This window comes from Bombus pyrosoma, linkage group LG16 (genome assembly GCF_014825855.1).
Source record: "Bombus pyrosoma isolate SC7728 linkage group LG16, ASM1482585v1, whole genome shotgun sequence".
Lineage (NCBI taxonomy): Eukaryota > Metazoa > Arthropoda > Insecta > Hymenoptera > Apidae > Bombus > Bombus pyrosoma.
In genome coordinates, this window is record NC_057785.1 from 753,744 (window position 1) to 772,411 (window position 18,668).

The following is an 18,668-nucleotide window of genomic DNA, read 5'->3' on the forward strand; positions in this document are numbered from 1 at the left end:
CGCAAAACATATAGCAAACTTAAAACTTGAATTAAAAGGTCTCTCTTTCTCCCTCTCTCCTTCTTTCTCAGTGTGCTCGCGCAAACTGTCCAATAACTAAATATGTATATGTTATGTCTATAAACATCTGTTGGTTGCGGACGCTCGCGCCCAACAATACCATTAAGCGCTCAACGAAGAAACGTGTTATTTCTCGGTAAAGTCAATATCGAAATATCAAAGATAACTACCTGCCAACAATTTGACAAGAATGAATGAACAGTCGAGACTAGTACTTGATACAATCCCTTTTAAACGATTGTAAAAATCTGAAAAAGAGAGAGATTGTGCCGCATTAAATATTAATAAAGTGCTATTTTCTTCTTTACTCACAACATGTTTAAAACCATTTGGCATTTGTTTCTACAAGAAAGGTGTAGTGTAACGTAGCTGCTGTGCCGTGCTGTGGTGCTTTTTTTTATCTCTGATTGATATTTGTCCTTTCTAATAATTCTAATATTAATATTATACACATATTAAACGGAAATATGTGTAGAAAATAGAACAGCAATATTTATTATTTCATTTTGCTGATAGAAAATAATTTCAGTGAATCGATGTTGAAACATGAGTGATATTGAAATGCGAGGAAGAAGACCAAAAGCTTGTTTCTGCATTTGATCGATTACGCATGGAAAGAGCAACGGAATAGAAATAGATCGAATCTTTTCTTCAAATACAATACAGCTAAATTAGAAAATCGATCGAAAAATTTGAAAATGGAGTTAAAGCGGACAGAGAAAAGACGAGAAGCTTCGTACGATGGCGATCTTTGTCGAGCGATCTTTCCGATATATTACCTTGGTAAATTGTGTGGTGTGGTGCCGGTAAGATTTTACGTGCACGCTTCTGAAGGATGTCAGGCTCGTTTAAATATCATAGACCTCGTCTATAGGTAAAAAAGAGTGATGAATAAAATAAATAAATATAAGAAAAAAATCATAGTGTACAGGACCTTTTTGATTCAGAATAATCCATTAAATATATACTGATAAAGTTATTCGATTTCCTTCTGATGTATTCTGTATAAATTGAGAAATTCTTTGTTAACATGAAAATGTTTGTTTCTACTGGCAATATTTGAATAGAATTAAGTAACGATGCACGTTGTGCGTTTCGTAGTTTATGCGTACTGATACTACTGCTCGGCGCGGAAATTTGGGGCCTATGGCGAGATCTGAAAGACGGCTGGGAGCACAGTACCAGACTGAAATTTCGGACAGCGATAATCGCGACATGCAGCGATGTGCTTGGAGTAATAAGCTTAACGGTCGTTTGTATCGCTGGCTCCCCTTTCCGATGGAAATACCTGCAACTTGTGATAAACAAATTAATCGAGGTGAAGAGTCGTTTTACAAATATTTTTACCATTCCATCAACGGTCGAAATGATAGCAAAGCGTTTCCGCATTTTTATTTCAGGTAGATAGAAAAATCGGTGTATCGTCTGCAAAGAAAGCTCGAAGATTCACGATTTGTTTAACGATATGTAGCCTCGTCTATCTCTGGTTCAATTCGATTTTAGACTTTTATTCATGGAGTCGCAAAACAAAAAACGAAACATTTGCTGACAAAGGTCCTATTAATTATGCACCTCTATACGTAATGTACACCGTGATCATTTCGGCAGAAATCCAGTATAGCGTGGCAACGTATAATATAGGTCAGAGATTGGTCCGCTTGAACAGTAGCCTGAAAAGTATGTTGAATACAAATAACAGTAACAACGACGATGCGATCGGTTATTTTCGAAAATTTTCCGAAACAGGTAAATAAAATAAGTCGGAAACGTAGAATATTTTTCCATATGAGCCTTCGTTTTCGAAAATGTAAATATTTGAACGAATATTTACAAAATTTCCTGTATGTACTTTCCCCTAATAATCTATGCTTAATCTTTAATCTTTCATTTTATCGACCAATACAACCGGAACGATATATTTGCTTAACCCAAGCAGCTAATGACATTGGAGACAAAAAAGGATGGAACATTACACCAAAACGGCAACTCGTATTGGGCAGCTATAGATTGTCACGGAAGATGGATGGTAAGTTTACTAAATAATTAATGAAAACTGATCTGTAGAAGAATACGTTAATTCGACTTCACCTATCGTGATTATTTACAGAAAACAAAACCTACGTAAGCAGTATATCTGAATTGATAATGGTTCATTCTTTACTTTGCGACACAGTATCTCTCATAAATACTGCTTTCGGTGTCGTACTACTAGCCGTCACTGTATCTTGTCTATTACATCTAGTCATCACGCCGTATTTCTTGATCGTGCAAGCTAATGAAAAACACGAATGGATATTTCTAGTCGTACAAGCTGGATGGTGTATCATTCACATAAGCAGAATGCTGATAATCGTTCAACCTAGCTATTCCACAGTCGCGGAGGTAAAATATGAGAGAAAGCAAAGTGGAGAGGGGAGAAGGGAAAAACAATAGTTTAAAACTATTTCGATTTCAGGGAAAAAGAACGGCAGCTCTCGTTAGTCAGTTACTTTCTTGTTGTTTTGAAGCAGACGCCCGACGAGAATTGGAAATATTTTCGCTTCAATTGTTACATCGACCTTTGGAGTTCTCAGCATGCGGACTCTTTTCCTTGGACAGAAACTTAATAACGTCGGTAAGAATTCTTGATTACTCATATGAAAAGCAAATGCATTTAAGTAATACGTAAAACATATATTATTATATTTATATTGATTGTGTGCATGTACGCACATATGATTTAGATCGCGGGAGTTATAACAACGTATCTCGTTATCCTGGTACAATACTGAGCAAGAGAGGAAGAGTGATAGAGAGACAATCGCATATTACGATAATGACATTTAATATACCAATTCTCGTAAACAGCGGTAATATACAAATACAAGTTACTCGTATCGTAATCCAACTACTAATAATAACGAGTTGTTCCATCGATCGAACGATCGACGTTTAATTAAGAGCGCACCTCGTACGGTGTCTAGAACTAGACGTCAGTCACAGCCTATCCAAAATATTCCTCGGCCTCGTCTTGCTGTATCTCTGAGAAGGGAATAAGATCGCCTAAAAACGGGAAACTTGAATAGTCTCGTTTGAAGAAACCAGGTATCTCCTCGTTGAATCAACTTATACGCCTATGTATACATACGATTGTATAAGACAAATACAACCTATCGTATACTGACTCATTTTCTCTCACTTTGTCCGATGCACTCTATGCACTCTTTTTCGTACAAATTACTCTAGCAATAAATATTGGATCGCTCCAAATATCTAACTGTGTGATGGTTGGCTATCGGCTCGCGCGCGACCTATATGTCTGCTTGTAACACACATCGTACAGACATAAATGATAAACGTGTGAACGTGTATCGCAGCTGACTTATCGTATTATGGATACACTTTCTGCATTGTCGAGAACCAAACAGTAACCAGATTGCTGCGAACGTTACTTCCTCGAGGTTCCTCGTTCGCGCGAGAGTGTTCAATTTACCGTGGCTGCTGTAACCGAAGGTTGCGCTTTCTGATGCGCAGCCTGCAGCAAATTATCGCAGCAACTATCTTTTGTCAGATTCAAACCTTTCGATCTTTGACAAGTCATCAAGTTCTCAGAATTTAACTCCGCATCGTTTTCTCCTTTGTTTTGATGACGAGCATTACACTGACAGGGACTTGTATGCCGATGAAGTCGAGAGAAACACTCGCTACAAACTCTCACGGGATTATACAGTTGTTCGCTGGGTAGTGGTGTCGAATTCTCGGAACAATCCGCACAGAAGATCTTACCGCAGCATCTGCGATAGATGAGCAAATAACTCATTGTAAAATTATATTCTTGTATTCATTCTACATTGAACTGTATTATATAACTAGTTTATCCAAAGATATTACTAAACAGTGATTACGACATTACAAATGCCACTGCCCTGTGTGCCGCGTACCTGCAATGATGTTTACGTCGTCCCAGCCAAAATTCCGTATCGCATCCCATGCATCGACTTACCGCGTGATCGGGTACCCAGAGAATAGGAGCAGGACCCAATTCTTCCACTGCTTCCCAAGACATGTCTGAAGGTAATGATTCTCCATGATCACCGGTACTTCCAACTGAATCTGGTAACGATCCCTGAAACAAAAAATCATATTCAATCGACTTCCTTTAATTATACCTCTGATATTTTCTTTCTTCTTTTTTTTCTATCTTCCTTCTTTCTTTCCTCCTTTCTTCTCCCCCCCCCCCCTCTCTCTCTCTCTCTCTCGTGAAAGTGTCTTATTAGAGAAACTGTATTTATTTTTTGATAATGCACGTTTTGATTACTTTGTGTAGAATAATTTGTAATCAACTCACAATATCATCAACACGATCGGTCTCTGCATTATGATTACAAACTTGCTTGATCAGAGCCATTCTCGTCGTATGTAATTCCTTCCTTAACGCTTCCTCCTTCAACTGAAAAATAATAAAAGAAAGAAAGAAAGAAAAGAAAAAGAAGGGAAACAACATCATAATCTTCCAGTTCCAAACATTTCTTCCTTATTATTATGACCAACTGATCGAAATTAGTACCTTATGTTCCACGATAATCTGTTGTACACGCATCTGAACATCACAATGTATAAGGGGAAGACCATCAACATCGTCCAATCTATCAGGGTTATCTGGTACCGTATCTTGATAAGTTGGAGAAGCTGGACAAACGCTACTAGGTGTTCTCGATATCTGCGGTATGCTGGTATCACTAACGTCACTACCCTCGTTATGGTTGTGATTGTAATTTCGATTGCAAGAGCAACCGATTCGACTGGTTGCGCTGCTCTCGATCCATGGAGATACGATGTCCGGTGATGAATTTTTCTCCGTTTTTCTGCTTGAAAAAAGAAAAAAGAAACTTGTGTTGTTTCGTTCAATCCGAATTCAAATTATCGACTCTATTTTTACATTTTGAATTTCGGACTCAAACTCGGGATCAAGTAAATATGTGTAACAGTTAACTTATTCATTATCTAGTTAATTAGCTTATTACGTTTGCATTTAATTCCTTGTACCGTAGAATGTACGACAATACGTATGTAATGGTACTTACGTTTCTTTATCAATCGCCTCGAGTACAGAATCGTTACTCGGTATTAGTGTGTCCGTTGAACTGTCTACCGATGGATTTACTGGCGAGTCGTTCAAAGTTTGCGTCGTCGTTGTGTAACTTTTTGCTTTGTCCTGATTCTCTGTTATGATTTTCTCTATTGTGTCACCAATAATACAATTCTCCGTGCAATTGTGTTTTCCTTTCTCGCTTGTTTCCGTGTCAAGCGTTAACGAATCAAATTTCCTGTCATTATATACAATAAATGATATAACATTTTTTTGGTTCTCGATTCATGAATACAAAGTATTCACGAATAAAACAAACTAAACAAAATGACGTACTAAACTTATTTTCACATTGGACTTGTTTTATCAAAGATTAAATTGAAATAATTACTTCTCTACTGAAGCGCTTGGATCGCTGAGTCGACGGTGAAGATAGGCCGCATGATCGGGAGTGTGCATAAGATCACCGTATGAGCGAGTTTTAGTCATTTGTCCCTGTGGTTCTTCGTTCTCACCACCTTCGATATCTATCATCGTTACTCTTTGTTTATCGTCTCTGATACCGAGAAGAGATTCCATAGAACCTAAATATACTTCGGACCATAAAACAAGGTCGCGTACGTTACAACTTGGCCATAATACCTAAAATATACAAAAATTATTCTAAACATACTAAATGGTTGAAATGAAAAGCAATATGTTGCTTATTATATAACAAAACTTATGCGAGAACAACGTATAACATATGCTGTACAGAACTGATCGAACGACTAGTGACGACTTTATTACGGCTGGTATATATGATAAAAAATATCTTACTTGATTCTTTAACGGAGAGTACAAATGATTTATGAAAGAGCTGGAATTGAGGAAACGCCAAACTGAAAATGTACGCTCCCGTATTCTTAACTGAAACCTTTCTTGCCTCGTGTTGCAGAGAAATGTGCCGAAAAGTTGTGAATATGTATGCTGTGCAAGTTTTACCTAAAATCAATCAAAGGTGTGCCAGCTTAGTAAATTAGCCTTCCGATAATCGGCCAACTCGATCTACTTGATTTTTTCAAAATAGATACATATGAATTTCTAACTACTTACAAGGTATGCAGGAGACATTTGAAAACTGCATTTGAATTGTAAAATTAACTGATGTACACAGTCAAGCCACTGCAAAAATACTGGGCATCGCTCGTTTGGATCTTCGCAGCCAACAGTTTGCCCACAACGATCCGCGAATTTGTGTCCAAAGTCTAACCATTCTCTCTCACATAAAACTTGGAATCCCTAGCAACGATCAAATGGAATAACGAAACGATTATCAATTGCAAATAACAAACAAGAAACGAGAAAAGTACCTTTGGCATACCTCCATAGTTCGATAATAAGGATCGAGAAGGATCTGCGCTAAAGCGACTATCTGTGGTGTTCTATCCCAGCCGTCGCTACAATGCACCAATACTGGCCGGCCGTCTCTTTCTATCGCAGACGCTACAGTCACTGCAGCACGTAATAATCCAGACATATGTTGTAACCATCGTGTCCCTTCCAAAAGACTGAGCCAACTATATATTATAAAAGAAGATTAGAAAAGTTTTAGATCGTTTCACTTCCAATCGTAATAATAGGATAATAATATTGGTTCAATATGAAAAAGTGAAGAAAACAAATAGACTATTTACTTAGGTTGATCCGCATCCGAGGCACAGAGTTGTCTCACTGCGTGAAAACTCTTTCGTATCGAGTGAATATTTGGTAAATTCATAAATTGTATGTCACAACTAGGATAATATTCAGGACACTCACATCCACCACCACGTGCTCTATTCGCCACAGCGGTTGTATATGATCTAGCATCCACAATTAAGACTTTCTGCAAACAACATATGCTAATTTTTTAAGGATCATCACTTTCAAATATTTATATAATTGGAACCTTTTTTGATTCGATGCTCACTTTTGTTTTATTTGATGTGACGCTATCATCGGTAGTATCGGGATAGATGATAGATGAATCCATCATCGTCGATTCACCTTTATCATAGGAACATGCATCTGAGAGGGCCTTTAAAAGATGTTCGTCATCTGGACTTCGCCATCCAAGCCATCCAACTTCTGGCTGACTGCTTCGTGCTATTACTGCGCCATTATTCACGTGCCTTTGAAATTATGAAAGACGAGAATGTGACATACTATAATAAGATGCATAATAAGGATACTTTTCTTTTTATATATCAACATATATACTTCTTTCCTTCTTATTTCTTTTTTTTTATACCTCCAAACAACAGCAGGGATTCGTCGAAAACTCCTAAATTTTGCCACAATCTCAAGTCTGTCATCAGGAATGCAAGAAGGAACCAGAAGCAATGGTGGATAGGATGGGCATATGCGATAATCTTTATTGATTTGACTTATGCGCCATGTACCATGCAAATTAAATTTTAGTCGTTCCACCTAAGAAAAGAAAGTGAAGAGATTAAATTATATTTAAATTGTGTCTTATCTACATGTATTTACTTACAAGTTACTTACTTCTGAATTAAAGGTAGCATTATACGATATGTTATCTTTCCCTAATTTGGTATTATCTTTGCCTTCCTCGATAGACCAAGCATAATATGCAAAAGCAAATATATCTTCTATACTCTTTCGTGGGTAAGTCACCTTATGTAATCGTTTAAACCATTCCAAACAATGTTCGTTTGTGGCAAAGACACAACTGAAATCATTAAGTTGTTTTTAATATCAAAATGATAGGAATGCTATAAGTTTCAAAAAAATACAAAAATTTCATACCTCAGTGAACGAGCATCCTTGCAACCAATATGCAGGAAAAAAATCTCTTTAACTTCTAGCTGTTCTATTAAACCCAATGGAATATTGTAACATGCTTGACTTAATTGTAAATAGAGTCTATAATTAGAAAGAGCCAACACTCCATCCGACGTACGTCCAAGTGCTACAATGAATTCTCCGCTCAAAGGTGTAAATGGAACTGTAAGTGTTTGATCCTCGCATTCGAAATGTGTATGCTTTGGAAATAATTCCGAAGCATGTAAATGACAGATGGATTGCAAACTTGTTGGCTCTTCAGAACTCTCCATCTCCTCTCTATGTGACACATCATATACAAACTTCAGTCTCCTTCTTGAACATGAAAAGTTCTAATTGCGGGCTATATCTTTCTCACATAGTTTATAGACATAATGTGGAATTGGATCACTCCAATTTGTCACAGATATATATATTAGTTCTAGTTATTTACTAGTATATATTAAAATACGCGTTTGGCCTGTTTGTTTCAATACGTTCAAGTAATCGCAAATATACGTTATCGAAAATTTATAAACAGTCGCAGTATTATATATTATAACGATTGATAATTATATGATCGTTTGAGCTATGGATAAACAGAAAATTCGTTAAACTTATTTAAAATAACACGATGCATCTATAAACGAAACATCGACGTAACATAAGCGATAGGATTTTCGTTTATTATCGCTTATCGATTTGTGTCATTTTGGGACATTACCATATGTAGAAATATCTTGATAAAAATATCTTGAAACAAATATATACAAATTGCAAAAAAAGTGTTCCATCTTCATAAGATGAAAATGTTAATTTGTATTTACCTAGATATCAAGAAATTTATATGATAAATATAAAAAATCTATGGAGACAGTAGAATCGTTTAAATCGACATATGCATATTCGTCAACTGTCGAAGGTTGATAACACTACACAACCGATTTAATTGCATACAATTACCAAACTAAATAAATTTGTATCTATAAGAAGGTGCTAAGAAAACGTTGAAGGATAAGAGAAACAATTTAAACTAAAACGGTCGAAAATTGTTCATGTTGTTTTTTCTAGAGAGCCGTGATAAACGAAAGGTGACAAGTTTACAACAACAACGATGTCTCACCTTGGATTGCGAAGTTTCTCCGCGATGGACGATATCCAACCGTTCTGATACTTCATACAAAATCCATGAACAGTCGTTTACACAAGGAGTACAATGTGGACATTACTCAATTAAGAGAGAGCGAGAAAGAGAAAGAGATAGAAAAAGAACATTTCCCCGTGTAGGAAAAAATATAACGATTTCGACGTCAAACTTGAAAGTATCTAAGTATTTCAGATTTGTTTTTAGCAGGTACGTAGATAGCTTACGGTATAAACGATTCCGCTAGATTTATGCCAGCTCAATCCAAACGCGATCACTTTTCGTTACGGCAATTCAGGGGAATGGCCAGCATCACAGGGAGCGATCTCCATTAATTGAATTGTTTGCTTCTCTTCCCTTTTTTCCTTTTCTTCTTTCTTTTTTTTTTTTTTTTTTATTTTTTAATTAAATTAAACTTGTAATGTCACGAAGGATTCGATTTCAGATTATTCTTTCTGAAAAATACCCGTTTTACTCAATGTGAAAGTTACACTGACAGATTAGTCCATATACAAATCAAGCCGTTTTTCCATTGTTCGATACGCTTCTTAGTGTCCATTTTCAACGAAGCTGTGTTTTTTCAAAGCCGTTACATCATTGGTGGAAACTACGTGAGAAAATATTTTCCACTTTTCAAAATCAATAATACATTGGTAATATCAATATTAGAAAAGAATAAACTCGAAACTCGTTGGTAATTTAAATGTTATTTAAATAATTGATATATTCAAAAGAATTTTATTATTTAAATGCATATTGATAAACCTGATGAAGAATAGAAAAGCATCATGGTGCGAAATTGTTGCTTTTCTCACGTAACATAATACTCTAGCTTTAGAATCATTCATGGATAACCATAAACTTCATGAACAAAATGGAAGTTGACGCATGCGTTATTCCCTTATATCGTTTTCATCATAGATTAGATTCGAGGATTCTTTTCTTCTGTTTCTTATCATATTATTAGAAATTAAAAGTATTTACATGTTTACGTTTTGCTAATACGATGTTTATAAAATGCAGAACGATCGAAATAAATGTAATACGATAGCAATCTGCTCTTCCATAATCAAATTAGAGAGCATATACTTGATAGTAAAAATAAAAACAATAAAAACACAATGAATTTATGCTAAACATTTACAGATAACAAATTTTGCATTTTCGGATAAGGTACGTGGCAGCGTCATAATTACTCTTGTTATTATCATCATATTGTTTTTCAGTGAAAATATAAAAAATTTGAATTCATGCGTATAACGCGTCGTGGTTCGGTATTATATCATACTTTGCGAACACAAGCACGAGTGCTGAGAAATGACGCATCACTATACAAAATGGAAACGAACTATTGAGAGTCAGTCACTTTCTTATCATGCTTTCCAGAAGTTTGGATTTTGTTGTAACCTCCTCTCAAAAGTTTCGTACCACCCTTGAATAACAGATAGCGGTACAAAGTTTTCTGTTGGGTTTGGTGTCATTTGTGCTTGTGTCACAGAAAAACTCGAAACATAATTCAAAAAACTTGTAAGCATCTTCTGAACAAATTCTAAAAAGGAGTTTGACGTGGCTTGTGTTACTGTAGCTGCTTGTTGTTCTATAGCTCCAATGGGTTCTACTGAAACCCCTATTTGTGCTACATGAGAAATCTTTCCCACTCCAAAAATTCCTAAATTACTATTTTCGAATTCATGATTCTTCTTCAGAGTGGATATCTTGAATATGGCAGATGGCTTGACGTTTGAAATATACCCAAGAAACTGCCAATTAGGCGGAGCAGTTGGATCTGGCCAACTGAAATACACTGTAAAGACCAAGGGCCAATAAGAATACGCAGATGAATTTGTTTAATTGTTATTGTAGCACATACCTGCGCCACCAGTTCCGTCAGGAAACGGTATAGCACCAGTGAGAAAAACCACAATATGGTTTATATTATCTGCATCAGGTACTGTTATTAAAAACTGGTTCTCTCCTATCCGTTGAAAATCCGTTTGGACCTAAGAGAGATGTTACATTTACAATTACATATCGTTTGTATATGTTTGGAAATTGTGGTTTACTATTTGAAACTTGGAAAAATCTAGACTCGTCGACATGATATTTACATATTCGATTAAATGCAAAGACGCTTGTGACAAGTTGGCGACGGGGTGGGGTGAGATGCGAGCACTACTGAGAGGTAACAGAAACAAGATACGAAACAAAACGATGCAAGCATAGGACATTAGCGAAAATTAGGAAAAGAGAAGTATGTTACGTAGGAACACTGATACGTTTGTGACAAACGATAAATTTACGTTTAATTGACAATTTAGCATCGAAAATGAAATATAATGTTGGTACTTGTATAGCAAAGCATTGATACTTACGAGTCGACCAGATACAATTATACCAAGCATCTTTATGTCGAATCTAGATCATTCTATCGCTTTCTACTTATCACGCTACACCAGTAAATGTTCGGCAAGTATATAATAGGTACACAACGTTGTCACACCATCCAAACATTTACAATCGCTAGAATGATGTTTATCACGATTCATGTGGCTATATAGAGAGTGGAAACTAAAGTAATACTTGTTACTATATCTAAGGTAGTATCCTCATGTGTACACACGAAGCTTAATATGAATAATTTTTCTCCATACTTTTACTTTCGAAAACAAAATAAAAAGATCCAACATTCAAAATGTTCTTTTTGTACGATATAATTTCCATAATTTGCTACTTTGTTGAGTTACCTATCATCGTCTTTTATTATATTTCTTTATATGATAATTCGAGATAAACACAGGACAAAGACAAAATACTAATTCAACTATGCTATAACAATACCACCTGTTGGTGATTCTAATCTATATACTTTATGTATCCAATTTGTTTCTTTTCTTTATATTTTATATATTTATTTTATCCATTGAAGAATCGTATTTGAAAAATTTAGAATTTTGCATTTTACGCACAATTCATAATTACTATATGTTATATTGAACTACTTTTTTGTATTATGTATGTTCAATTTACAGATTCAAATAGACAATGATCTTAGTTTCGTAAAAATAGGTATGATTAAGAAAGTTTGAAACAATTTGAGAGTACTTTTTCTTTTCCGTTAAATCATTTTTAACTGTAATGTTCTTTTCGTATACAGTAGCAAAGTATATTCGTTCTTGTCCTCGATATTAAGGTGGTATGAATAGGTGTTCTGGATGAACTATGTATAAACAGCGTCGAGTAGCGTTAAAGTTAAAAGGAAGATAAAGACACACTTATATCGTGTTTACAGTAAAGATGTCATCTCTGTCGGAAAAAACGGAAGATCAAATACACGTATCTAACGAAAATGAAATGTTTGTTCAATATGTGTAACATAAATCAATGACGTCAGTAATTTCCTAATGATTCCCTTAATCTTACGGCAGATGACGAACCATTGAGAAAAGCTTGCTTCTCGTTATTATTCGATCGTTACATAGAAACAGAATGCGAGAAAAGGAAGGATTCATATAAAGAGCAGATTTGTAATGACGGTTGGAAAAATTGAAATATCGTGAGTTAAAGGCGGAATAAGATAATCGGTGAATCGAAAGTCCCTGGGTGGATGGTGATGGCGATGACGATGGCGACGGTGAGAGCAAACCTCTACGAAGTTCGATGTGTGTGACATCACTCTTCATTGTTGGAGGTTTACGTCATTCTCGAGACTGGTCTTAAGTCGGTGCGCGCGATCTACAGTAGTGTAGACACGCGTACAGACTAGTGGCGGGAAGTGATAGAGACGAAAGAGGCGAAAAACAGGCGAATTACCGTCGCGACTGCGCGAAACATGTTGGACGTGTCGTTTTTCGTCAAAACGAAATTATTGTTCGTCCGGTAGTGCGAGTTTTCCCTTTAAACCGAAACTAATAGCGAATTAATTGGATATAAGTAAGAAAAGGAGAAAGGATACCGTGTCAATGCGAACCGAGGAGTGAGGGTAACTAAGAAGGATAGAGAGGAGAGGGTGAAAGAAAAAAAGAGAGAAGGCTCGCAAGATAGAAAAGGAGAAGGATACGAAGCGCGACGTTTAACAGTAGTAGCGCTGATTTGTGATTTCATCGACGGTTACTGATTTCGAGGGAGCTCGATATGAATCGAGTCTAGTGAGCTTTCGAACTGTAGAGTACTTTTTCGCGCGGCAATAATATCGCGTGCGGTGTCACCGATAATATCGAAAAGAATGTTCACGAGCATGTAATTTATTTGTGATACATCCAAGCAGTCAGTGCCTCTTTGACGACGACGCGTTCTTACATTTTAAATATAACGGTGTATAAATAAGTATGAGCAATAGCGGGAGTGCACAATCAGAGATCTCTCATCGTTCATTTTTCCAAAGAATCTGAATTTCATTGTCGCGTGTTTTTTTTATTCGTCGTTGAGACTCGTCAACGAATGCACGTGAAATGCAGTCGGAATCAATGCGTTTCCCTTTGAAGTTTACCACATATGTTTTTCGTGCGTGGGCATGCAGCACCGAACTATCGTCAAGGTTAGTGTGCCTGACAGGCTCTCCATCGCCTTGCGAACTTACGCTAGTTCTCAATGGGTAGCAGTGAGTAGCTGCAGTAGGTAATTAAATAGTACACTTTCATGTGTATGTCTGTTAGTAGTAACGCTACATTTCAACCATTCCGAATATATATCTTGTGTACACGATAACCACAATTTTCTTTCTATATTCTTACATTTCTACTTAAAAAATGTAAATTTAAAATAAATTCGAATGGTCTTCATGTTTACTGTGTAATCTCTGCAATTATACGCATAGAATGCATTGAAAAAAATAAAGAAATAAGGAGAATGATAATAATAACGATGATATCATTTTCTTCCCAAATAGGAAAATTCAAAATTCTCCTCTGTTGGATGATTAAGAGATAAATATATTGGATGGGCATTAATCTCTTGCCTAATCACACATCAGTTTGAACAATGAAGTCTTCCTATATATCTGTTCAAGTTTATGTCAACGGATATCGACAAAGTCTATGTAAGTACAATTTTTGCAGAATATAAATTATTGCTAACACATTCCTTATCCATCTTGAGCTAATAAATATCTTCAATCAATGAGTGATTTTGTTTCAGGGAAAAGAAACATACGTAATGTTGTCACTTGCATACTGGGTGCATATACACAAAGAGTGGCGACTTACTAAAAATTATTTGATTATTGGTCCTCCTGCTTATATAATGCTCCAAGAAAATTATATCTTTGTCACTGAATTGGCACATTTGTGCAGAGAAAGGTAATGCAAATATTGATCTTCTTTCAACTATTGCTACTTTCTTTCAACAATTCGACAAAAGGGAAATGTGTATGTTGCAGGCTTAAAGTATCGAACAATTGGTTGTGTCATTAATCAAAGCAGAAATAGTTTTTCAACGATGCAGCGTAGCATGCTTTTCCTTGTTGCAAAAGGATTTGATATTTGGAAGTATGTTTACTACTACAGATTTACATACATTAAGTTAATTGGTAATAAGATGATTCTAGCATTACCACACTCCAACCGAAATTGATTCAACTTTTATCTATACTATTTTACAATCAGTTGAAAATAAAATTAAGAAAAAAATATTGAATGTATATATATCGAATCCTCTTGCAAACCAGATAAAGATTGACATTTTTCTAATTCGAGTGTGATAATACTGTTTCAAGTTATAAATAGTTTGTTTCATCAAATTATGGTTAATTCGTGTATATTTTATTCCAGAACAGCCGCTTCTATGAGTACCATTCGTCTGTTGCACTGTGATGGAAAAGATACTAACAACAAAAGCGCTTCAAGTGAGTATATCATACATAGACTTCAGATATGTAGAATTTTGCGTGTATTGACACGCATCGCATGTTTATAGCGTTTATTTCTACAGATAGAATGGCATATGAGGTATTTCTGGGTGGATCCTGTAATCCAACCACATGGAGGTCAGAAATAGCGATACCGACTCTACAGAGACTCGGGATCACTTATTACAATCCCGTACGTGACCATTTGTATTCATTCTAGCCTGATCTACCTATTGATTAGTCGTTGGTACAATTGTAAAAATAAATAAATATTTCAGCAAGTGTCGCAGTGGGGACCGGAATTAATAGCTCAAGAATACGAAGCGAAACAAACAGCGAAAGTATTACTCTTCGTAATTGATAATCAAACACGCAATAGCGCAGGCATCATTGAAGCAGCTCAGTTGGCAGCTACGCGCCGCGAGTCTTTAATTCTTGTTATTTATCCGTATCGTCAGGGTCAAACGATACTTGGCGAAACTGTATCTCTTCAGTAAGTGCCTTGTTTTCACTTTCTCTATTTTTTATTGATATAGATTATTCTCATTTTTAGTATCTGTATCATAAATGTTAATTCTTATTTAGAGAATATTGTGACCTGATGAATGGATTGCTAGTACTTCAGTATCTGATGGAGAGACAGAGGATACCAATATTTGAAAGTGTATCAGTTGCTCTGAATTGTACATCCAAGGTATAAATAGATAAATCAGTGAATAAAATACGTAACAATAAATGATTGTTGTGGTACACATTTTGTAAATTACATTGAGCGAAATAAATTTAATTGTTTATACTAAAAAGCTACTGATCTACGTTTCTCCATAGATGCTACGTGAGGAAATTAACGTGGAAGATCTGCATGCCGATGATGGTATTAGGCCGGTATCATTCGGTCAAAATGGAATGGATCTGGTGTAAGGATTTTTCGCTGAAACTGTACATACATGTTTATGTAAGTGTGATTGTGTCGAATATTCGATTTTAACCTATTCTCTTGCAGTATGCTCAGGGAGATTTTCAAGTCTATGGATATGAATGATAATGGGGCCATCAACTTGGAAGAAGTAAGTTTCACTAGCGTCTATTTGCCACATGTTTGTAGAAAAACACATATTGCTTGTGAAAAACAAATTATAACATATTCTTGTTACAATTATTACAATTATAACATATTCTTGTTACATTTGCTTTGCACTCTTGATTTTGTAGGCTTGGATAGCATTACAATCGAGTGTCAAGTGCAACGTACCGTCGATGTCGGAGCTTCTTAGTGTCGTGAACAAGTCGGGTAATAAATATTATACTTTTCGCATAATGAAAATCGCACGTGTACATCTAACGCGTAGACAATGTCATATATGGTAATAACAGTGTGTAGGCGTTGGATTATAGCTCAGGTATATTTTCTCTACTGTCTGTGTTTATATGTGCTTTCAGAAGCGTATAGGACGTTGATAGACGATGGATTTCCAGCGAAGAGGGATCCAACGGAATTACGGATAAACTTCGAACAATTTTGTGCCTTAGCTACCGAATCAGCGTGGAGGACGAAGAGCAACGGCGTCTCTTGTGAAAGTGAGATACCTTCAGTTTGGAGTATTTTATGTAGGAAGGCGTCGAAATTTCTTCGCAGAGCTATCGTGCAACCTTTTAACCGTTTCCTAGGTATTTCTTATTCTCAAAAATTTGCCACGACCTGTAGTAGCGTGTGTATCGTTATCGTGTATCAACTAGCAAACAGGTCGTTACGAGACGTTCGTGCGTCGATTAATTGTTCACGAAAACGTCCGAGCAGTCGAGTGTACGATTCGTTCGACCGTTCAACTTTTTAGATTGGACCAATTTCTTCGTGCCAGAATCCGAGAAGAGAGACTTGTACGTTGGAGTAATCGGTAAAGATCAGTTTTGGTTAGAAACGACCGCCATACCCTCGATCGAGTGAGCATTCGAGATGTAACGTTCTTTCGATTCTCTCCATTACGACAATGTCGTTGTAAGTTTACACGTAAATTGTTTCTCGTTTTAGATCTATTGGATTATCCTTATATCGATCAAGCCTGAACGAGTACAACGTAAAAGTGTTGCCACAAGAATTGCAGAGGATGAAAAATTCACGGTTAATATTATTGATCGTACCGCAACATTCGCGTGGTGTCACTATAATGGCATTGGCAGCTCACCTCATTGGATTACGCGCAAAATTAGTCCTATGCGTTCAAGCGCTTCCCGAAGACTGCGTAGTTTCTGGTGAAAAGGTAAGCGTTTTTGTGTATGTCTTCTATAGATAATATACACTTCTATACATATTACTATACACAAGTATACATATACGTCTCATTTTGTTGCTATAGCTTCTATATTCTTTCTTCTGTATTTCTTTTTTCCTTTTTTCATTTCTTTGTCTTTCTATTGTACTTATCTTATAATCTCCTGTTTCTCCATTGCACCAAATTCTACATATATTTATATAGAAGGTAACATTTTCTTTCAGCTAACTGAACAAGCCATAAAAGACTACAATCGGGGAAGAATGTACCTGTCGGACTACGCGACGCGCGAAGGTGTACCTGTTTTTCAGAATATCGCAGATGCTTTGCAACATGCGATACAGCTAGTTCAGCATCTCTGTTAATTTTCTTCTTTTTTTTTACATCCCTCCTTTTTACTCCTCCCTTTTTTCTTTTAATTTTCCTCAACCCCTTCCGTCCCTCTCCCGCTCCTACTCTTCTTCTTTTTCCTGTTTATATTTTTATCTTTTTCTTTTTCTTTTTTTTTCATACGAGTAAACTTTTCAATTCACCAATTAATTTATTTTTATTATTAGCGATAATGTTCAACTACTAATCGAACAAACAAAAACAAATTTGAGCTTGTCCTGATTAAGTAAAGAATCCATCCAATCCACAGTAGCTGTGAGATTTACGATAAATCTTGATAGTGTATTAGCGAAAAGAAATAATAGCGTTATCTCGATTTGTTAAAATTGGGAAATATTTACATTTCGAACACGCAACGGATTTCATTTTCATGAAGTTGCTCGTATCGAGTCAGCTACATTAAACTAACTTGAATTTGAAATATTCTCGCGGTAGTTGAACATACATTTTATAGTGATTCAACTCAATAATTTTGTAACCATTTGATAACTGGTTGAGGATTGATATACGTGTATTGTACATAGATTATTAGCTGTTTCTAACGATCTAATGATAATTAATTTGAAATTTGTTAAAACGGATGTATGAGCATGCGTGGAAGACGTTTGATAGTATTAAATTTGTGTGCGTAAATGTGGACAAAAGACGCGTACCTGTGTACAAACAGAAACCTTTATCTAGCGCTACTTTATACTATATTGTATGCTGTGACGCATAACGCGGATCCGTATTTCGTCCGTGGGTAACAGAAATTACGAGGAAGTTGTAATTCTAGAATTCTATCTATGTACGAGAAATATGCAGGACAAACAAAAGTGAAATTTAACTGTATGTAAAATATCTTAAACTCATTCGATATTGGTTGAAATAATTTAAACAGTTCAGCGCATTCTCTACCGCTTCCCGTCCCTCTTCACTTTTCGTCTTTGTCTGTCTTTCCTAATTTTTCACTCACTTAGTCCTCTCCCTATCTTTTTCATTCACTCACTGACTCATCCCACACTTTCTGCTGTTTTTATAATTTGATGAACATTTTCTTTGTACAATAAAAAAATATTGTTTTTATTTTCGACGTTTGTTTCATCG

The 18,668-nt window shown here is 35.9% G+C and overlaps 4 protein-coding genes across 18 annotated transcripts; 2 read left to right on the forward strand and 2 right to left on the reverse strand.

Moving 5' to 3' along the window:
* The first annotated feature begins 380 nt into the window (after positions 1-380).
* LOC122576408 (gustatory receptor for sugar taste 43a-like) lies at positions 381-2,976 on the forward strand. Of its 2 annotated transcripts, XM_043746681.1 has the most exons (7): positions 381-934; positions 1,162-1,378; positions 1,461-1,806; positions 1,997-2,086; positions 2,168-2,442; positions 2,516-2,674; positions 2,784-2,976. In XM_043746681.1, the coding sequence occupies exons 1-7, from the start codon at positions 759-761 to the stop codon at positions 2,829-2,831; spliced, it is 1,311 nt and encodes a 436-aa protein (XP_043602616.1). In that variant the 5' UTR covers positions 381-758; the 3' UTR covers positions 2,832-2,976. The 2 variants fall into 2 exon arrangements, with proteins under 2 accessions (XP_043602616.1, XP_043602615.1); XM_043746680.1 differs by having other exon boundaries at positions 2,516-2,976.
* On the reverse strand, positions 2,864-9,565 carry LOC122576400 (myotubularin-related protein 3). Of its 2 annotated transcripts, none has more exons than XM_043746646.1 (15): positions 9,060-9,565; positions 7,922-8,272; positions 7,658-7,844; positions 7,401-7,579; positions 7,080-7,281; positions 6,805-6,995; positions 6,492-6,687; positions 6,224-6,409; positions 5,948-6,112; positions 5,520-5,770; positions 5,124-5,366; positions 4,607-4,907; positions 4,388-4,489; positions 3,981-4,165; positions 2,864-3,833 (listed from the first exon to the last, which is right to left on the reverse strand). In XM_043746646.1, exons 1-15 carry the CDS (start codon positions 9,113-9,115, stop codon positions 3,524-3,526), a joined length of 3,105 nt encoding a protein of 1,034 aa, XP_043602581.1. In that variant the 5' UTR covers positions 9,116-9,565; the 3' UTR covers positions 2,864-3,523. The 2 variants fall into 2 exon arrangements, with proteins under 2 accessions (XP_043602581.1, XP_043602582.1); XM_043746647.1 differs by having other exon boundaries at positions 4,607-4,904; positions 9,060-9,563.
* A 453-nt stretch (positions 9,566-10,018) lies between these two features.
* On the reverse strand, positions 10,019-12,845 carry LOC122576413 (protein OPI10 homolog). Of its 2 annotated transcripts, none has more exons than XM_043746690.1 (3): positions 12,724-12,845; positions 10,951-11,080; positions 10,019-10,884 (listed from the first exon to the last, which is right to left on the reverse strand). In XM_043746690.1, exons 1-3 carry the CDS (start codon positions 12,748-12,750, stop codon positions 10,454-10,456), a joined length of 588 nt encoding a protein of 195 aa, XP_043602625.1. In that variant the 5' UTR covers positions 12,751-12,845; the 3' UTR covers positions 10,019-10,453. The 2 variants fall into 2 exon arrangements, with proteins under 2 accessions (XP_043602625.1, XP_043602624.1); XM_043746689.1 differs by lacking the exon at positions 12,724-12,845 and adding an exon at positions 11,453-11,775.
* Positions 12,846-13,472: 627 nt separating this feature from the next.
* Positions 13,473-18,647, forward strand: LOC122576406. 12 transcript variants are annotated; one of them, XM_043746659.1, is made up of 14 exons: positions 13,473-13,614; positions 13,966-14,115; positions 14,214-14,374; positions 14,846-14,919; positions 14,991-15,115; positions 15,201-15,415; positions 15,508-15,616; positions 15,751-15,839; positions 15,926-15,989; positions 16,135-16,213; positions 16,363-16,590; positions 16,758-16,863; positions 16,952-17,180; positions 17,417-18,647. In XM_043746659.1, exons 2-14 carry the CDS (start codon positions 14,089-14,091, stop codon positions 17,555-17,557), a joined length of 1,647 nt encoding a protein of 548 aa, XP_043602594.1. In that variant the 5' UTR covers positions 13,473-13,614; positions 13,966-14,088; the 3' UTR covers positions 17,558-18,647. The 12 variants fall into 12 exon arrangements, with proteins under 12 accessions (XP_043602594.1, XP_043602595.1, XP_043602593.1 ...); XM_043746660.1 differs by having other exon boundaries at positions 13,552-13,690; XM_043746658.1 differs by having other exon boundaries at positions 13,553-13,694.
* The last annotated feature ends 21 nt before the right edge of the window (positions 18,648-18,668 follow it).